This window comes from Micropterus salmoides, unplaced genomic scaffold (assembly GCF_014851395.1).
Source record: "Micropterus salmoides isolate LMB-PRFRI ecotype aquatic unplaced genomic scaffold, ASM1485139v1 Ms_hic_scaffold_12, whole genome shotgun sequence".
Lineage (NCBI taxonomy): Eukaryota > Metazoa > Chordata > Actinopteri > Centrarchiformes > Centrarchidae > Micropterus > Micropterus salmoides.
This window is the reverse complement of record NW_024040263.1, coordinates 15,752,648-15,758,832: the sequence shown is the minus strand read 5'-3', so window position 1 is coordinate 15,758,832 and position 6,185 is coordinate 15,752,648. Positions and strand designations below refer to the sequence as shown.

The 6,185-nt window shown below is 37.8% G+C and overlaps 1 protein-coding gene across 3 annotated transcripts; it reads right to left on the bottom strand.

Annotated features, from left to right (window-relative positions):
• Positions 1-323: 323 nt before the first annotated feature.
• On the bottom strand, positions 324-3,516 carry mb (myoglobin). Of its 3 annotated transcripts, none has more exons than XM_038713643.1 (4): positions 3,496-3,516; positions 1,565-1,650; positions 1,010-1,229; positions 324-829 (listed from the first exon to the last, which is right to left on the bottom strand). In XM_038713643.1, exons 2-4 carry the CDS (start codon positions 1,645-1,647, stop codon positions 689-691), a joined length of 444 nt encoding a protein of 147 aa, XP_038569571.1. In that variant the 5' UTR covers positions 1,648-1,650; positions 3,496-3,516; the 3' UTR covers positions 324-688. The 3 variants fall into 3 exon arrangements, with proteins under 3 accessions (XP_038569571.1, XP_038569569.1, XP_038569570.1); XM_038713641.1 differs by lacking the exon at positions 3,496-3,516 and adding an exon at positions 2,476-2,592; XM_038713642.1 differs by lacking the exon at positions 3,496-3,516 and adding an exon at positions 1,779-1,802.
• Between the last annotated feature and the right edge of the window lie 2,669 nt (positions 3,517-6,185).

Below are 6,185 nucleotides of genomic sequence, written 5' to 3'. Positions count from 1 at the left end.
AAGGCAGTTCAGAGAAGCGTTTTCTGTGGGAGATGGAAACTCCATTTGGGCTGGACTTTGGGCTTTTTCACTTTGCAAACCTATTACAAACACAAAAAAGATATATAACTCAATAAAGGAGAAGTAAAAAGCCAAAAAGCAAAATACCACCTCTTTAACTAATAGATATCACCATGAAACTTAAACGCCCAAAATACACAGTTTATTTTCCACCACTCTAAAACAGATATTAGTCTATGTTAAGGAAAATTAACCAACATATGAAAAACAGTTTTTTGCCTGTAGTGCTTTGCCTTCACATAATCAGGAAAGGCATAAAAACATTGTGTGTAACTTAATTTTATTGGTAATATGTGACAAAGGTTTACAGAATGGCATTAGTCAAGACTCCTGAAAAAGATCAATCACTTTTAACTTGAACAAAGAACATGATTATTTCCGAGTAGTTACAGGAGTGGACAGAAAAACATATACAACCTAACGTAATCAAGTACAGTTATGCTGTAATAAAACAATCATTTGTGAAGCTTATTATGTTCTTTACCTCTATAGTGGATTTCCTTTCAATGCAAACTACTTAATGTAGGTTTAAAGATGGTTAACTGTTTAGTTTTCAAAGAAGCACTTGCATGTGGAAAGTTTTCTAGTCTGTCATCTGACCCTGGCAAGACTCGTGCCACTTTCATCTTCAGCCAGCGTAGCCCAGCTCTTTGTATTTGCTGTCAAGATCGGCAATGACAACAGCCATCACGTTCCTGAAGGCTTGCTGCCCGGCTGCATCGAGTCCTGCCTTCTCCTCCAGGACTTTAACAAGGATCTCTGTAATCAGCTGAAGAGAAAATACAGACAATTTCATACAAACTGCTTAAAAATCAGGTTGGATGATACATAAAATGGAGTGCAACAGGTGCAGCTTGTAGTTAAAAATACTTCACAGCTGCTAATGTGGGAGGAAGGATCAAACAGTAATGGGTTTGTTAAAACATTCCCTCATGCTCATCAACCTCACCTTGAAGTTGTTAATGGGGATCTTGTGCTTTGTGGCATGGCTGTTGGCCAGAGGCGTGAGGATGGTACCGTGGTTGCCTTTGGCCCTCAGCAGCTCGGCGAGTTTCTTCAGCACGGTGGCACCGTGGGCAGAAATACCTGCGTTACCAGCCAGGTCACCCTTGGCAATGCCGGCAAACTTGGGGAACAGCTTCTGGGTTTCAGGGTACTCCAGGAATAAACTGCGAAGAAAAGAAAACGCGTCAGGACACAGAGGTCATGCCCTCTGTATTTGTTTTGCTGATGTTTTAGCAACTTGAAAGGACATATATTTTACAATGAATGATAAATAAAAAAAAGGAGACTGTGTTTTAATTTATGGCAGTGTGGAGAACTCTTTGAAGCAGCATTTAGATCATAGGGAAATTAAACTATAACTAATAAAAACATATTTGAACTGTTAGGTGAATAACTAAATAAAATCCTGGCTTGCAGCCCTGCCCTATATATATATATATACATATATATTTCCGGTATACCGGAAAAACTAATATCTTATCTTGACAGAGCCACGGACCGGGTCAGAACCAGGCCGCCAATGCCATTGTAGTCCGCCTCCACTGGACCCCAGTGCTTCAGAATAAGGTCAAAGTCAGCCATGATCTGAGGAGAGAGAGAGAGAGAGAGAGACGGAGACGGAGAGACAGAAAACATTACAGAACACTGATTTGAGGAATAAATACAGATTCTCTCACAGGAAAAAAAGGTACAATCAGAGAAAGTTTCCTGACCGGATCACATTACGCAGCGCTGTCCTCTTGTTTCCTGCTTTGCATTTCTCCTGTTTGAATTGATGGCCGGCAGCCAAGAACCATTTCATTCAAGGGCAACTCGATACTGCCTAAGAGACTGATACATGACCTCAGCTGCTCTCACTGTAGCCCACTGTAATACCACCTCAGTGAAGCTGTGCATAATTTACCTGAAGTGAAATCAGGCGCGATAAAAGATGTCACATGGTGCTAAAGAGCATGTAAACAAAAGATATTTTATTTCTCCATATAGTTTTTTTTCTTTGCATTTCCCTTCAAGGACAGTTATCTGGATTTGAATTTCTCCTAATAGTATTTTTCTTGCAGTACTTTTAACTTGATCACCTTGGCCTCTTTAAAAACTTTTAAAATTTTTTTATTTCTTATAACTTTATGTTTAAAAACATTCCCCACCAGGACATTTCTCTGCATCCTCGATGCATGATAAATAACCAAAGCAGAGTAAAGAATGTCTTTCTTTTTTTTTTTAGATTCCTGAATACCAAATAATTACCAAATTCTGCTTTAATCAAGCCTTTAGTATGCATTCTGCAGTTATGTTTATTTTTATATCTTTAATCATCTGTCAATGTACTTTGATTATAATGCATTTGATCAATAAATGGATAGTCTTCTAAGATTCAAGTATGAGACAATTAAAACAGACAGTACCTACCTGCAGAGTAGTCAAAAATCCTGTGTGATTAAGCAAAGATCTTCTTGGCCTGACTGCGCTGACCTTTTATACTGCCTCCTTCAGTTCTGTCACCAGATTATTCCAGCCCTCCCACTCGGCTACTTCTCTCACCGCACGTCCCTTCAAATGTTCACAACACAAAGCTTAATCTGGAAACTTCTGATTCCCCGCAAACATCGTCCCTGATAGGATTATGTGTAACTTGTGTGTTATCTTTTTATTTCTGTATCATCTCACCAAGGCTTTACATGCCCTGCTTAATCCGATTTAAATAAAGAAGATCATATTTACCAGAAAAGATGTGCAAACAGACAAACATTATGTGTGTGTGTGTTTTCACATCAAATGCAGCCGGTGTCTGGGTCATCAAGTTTGTGTTTAGGCAAAGCAGTGACTTGGGAGAAAACATACAGATTTCTTTCAATTCATTTTTTTTCATTTCAGAGCCCTTTGTGTGGAGGCTGTAGTTTGTAGTGATGTTGAACTGTGTTATGTTAAAGATAGATAGATACAACGAAATTCTGTTAGCAGCAGCTTATAGTAACAATAAATTAAGACATTTAAAGGGGTTGTTTCTAATATTTTGTAATAAAGCTATGTCCATTTCAGCCACATCTAACTAATAAACTGTCAACTGAGAGTAAAAAAGGCATAATATAAATAAAATAAATCGTTAATCATTATGTGCTGTACATTACATAGTTGTTATTCTTTCTCCAAGCATACCAGTTCCTGAACATTGCCTAGTGGTAACGTGGAGTTAAACAGTACAAAGTATGAGTTTTAAGTATACCAGTAGCATGTACTTAGTTCCCACTGATCTGCTTTCATGATCAAGGGCGTATAGGGACATATCCCTACCATTATCCAGCAACTGTTGAAATGTCTCTAGCAATAATTAAAACACAACCACTGTTGTCAGTCAGCGTCTAGTCAGTGTATTAAGTACACAAATACGAGTCCAAGGAGTTTTTAAGTTTTGAAAGATGATGACCTCACCCCTCATGTGCCCCACAGTTGTTCGGTCCGCTTCCAACTTTCTTCAGCCCGTCACCAACTTTATATATAAAAAACGTCTCCCAGCGGGTTTTTATTGTTCCCACTAACAGTGACATGAAACATCCGCTCTTGGTCATGTTACAGTCATTTGAATGACGCTTTTGTCTGAAGTGACTGCAGTGTTCAGTGTCTTTCTAGAGGACACTTCAGCATGTGGACACAAGGCTCCAGGACAACTCGAGTTATTCTTCATGAAGAAATGATGAAGTCTACTTATTTCTTTTAGGTTTTGATGTGAGGGTGTATTTTGGAGCTATGACTCAAAATAATAAATAGACCTTTGTTTGATTGCTCTTATCATGTCATAACCAACGGTACTTTATGATTACTGTGGAATATATTGTAAACTGTGATACAACCATTGTTTTATGTGTTAGACACACAAGGGTGTTTGTGTGCACATGCTATATTTAGGCCAGGAGCAGGATAGAAGATTCAGTAGGGGGAAAGGTATCTAGGCTATAACTCCTGTTTTTTTAAAACAACAAGACAATTAAAAACATATCAAACAATAATGACAGTCTGCACTATTTGCCTGATGAGTTCAAATGGTTAACATGACAAAGGACATGGTATATATCATGCAGTAATATAGTAACATAATGCTGATTCATGGTAATACAATCAAGTAAAACAGTTGTTGTCATAAAACATAGTTATCGTATAAATAACAAGAAATAGTGCATATAAACTATTTTTATGGTATCAGATGTTTTAATATATGTTGTAAAGCAATAACTGTGAATGTTATTCTTTAATATTTTATAACCGTGTAAAATGTCTCCGATGTAAATCTCACAAAAGTACACAGACACACACAGGAAGTCAAGCAAGGAAGGTTTAGCAAAACCACACCAGCTTAAATGCTTCATGTAAAAATCAAATTTTCTCTTCACACAGGAGCCTTCATCACTCAAACCCTCTGGACATGACAGACATGTTAGGTTGCTCAAAACGCCACAGTGGATCATTTGATTTAATTTGCCTGGTATTGTTGCAAATTAGTTTTTGGAAAAACGTCCTTCAGTTGCTGTGTATTCATATTTCCGTGAGGCCCCACACACCCTCACAGGTGTCTTTATTGACTCTGTTTAATCAGAGCTCTGCTCAGGTTGGGCAGAGCTACGCTGCTTCACATGATATCACCAGGCTTCATGTGGGCTACTAATAACAATGAAAGAAAACAGAACCAGGTGTTAATCAAGCACAGCTACCCGCCCACACACAGTCCTGAGGAGAAGTCTGATCAAACATAATTCAAATTAAAATATATTAATTTTAATGCAGTAGGCCTATGCCATAAATAAAATCAACTGACCAAACAGATTAATGGCTATTAATCTGCTTTTTGTAAGTTACACTAATTTACATTGAAAGTGATTCATATGGATATTGATGTACTTTTAATTCTACTGTTGGTAAACTATTTAAAAAGAAAATGGTCAGTAACAGCCCAAATAAACCCAATCTGCACTGACTTTGATGTTATTCAGCTGTATCTCTTCGGTTACAAATAAGAATCTATGAAGAACAAAATTATTTTATTTTAAGAAAATAACTGACTGAAATGACTAGGATGAGAATTGATTTTTAAACACTACTGTTGGTTTAAAAAGCACTGAATGGTTTAATGAGAAAATACATTTCTGATGTGGTCTGGGACAGGTCGGCCTCCTGTCTCCTGTCCCCACAGTCAAAACTAAACATGGAGAAGATGCATGATATTTTTTCATGCTACACAGATCTGAATCAAACTCCCAGAAAACGTTTGTCAACTTTTATCAAATTAAATTTGGGACTATTCACAAATATTTTATAGTCATTATCAGTGGTGTAGTCTACGTGATACGCAGGTATAGGCCTTATAACCACTAGGAACGGTCAAAGATTTCCGTATACCCACTTAAAATAGCGAGATGATACGTAACAACATTTTGTGACAGAATATTCACACGTTCATTCATAAATTCACCCTGTTTGTGTTGCGAAGATCTGAACTGGTGTTTGCTGCTTGGCCTGTGACCGGGATCTGACCTCACCTAATAACAACACAGCTGCGTGGCGGTCACTCGGCGCACGTTTGAAATTAACTAATGTGAATCACTAAAGGAGATGTGAAACGCGAGCAAACTCAAACTACACTCTTTTAGTGTTTTCGTAAGCCTGCAGCTAAAGCAGCTGCCGCTGTAGCTAAGCTGATAACATACATAACCTAAGGTTGACAATGGTTTTGGAAGATAAGTGTGCTTGAGATGATGTGGACCACTTTTTGTGTCCGCGCTGTTAATAATATTCTGTAATGAATGAGTTTTGGTGATAGAATTGCACATAAGCCTATGTTCATTGTTATTACTGCTACTGAAAAGCCTCAGCTTTCCATTATCGTTAATAATAGTTGCAGCTTGCACTCTGAAATGTGCATTGAAAATTGCCAGATGATAAAACCAGATTCATATATCTAAGGCTAAATGTAGCTCTTAACTGGCTGAGTTAGATGGTGATTAACACTAAACATTAGACATTTCGACCATAAATTGGTGCAGAAAATGTCTCCAGAATGCAGGAAATTAAATGTTTAATGCTCAAAATCTTCTAGGGGAGGACCCCCAGGCCCCCCAATTGTGTATTCA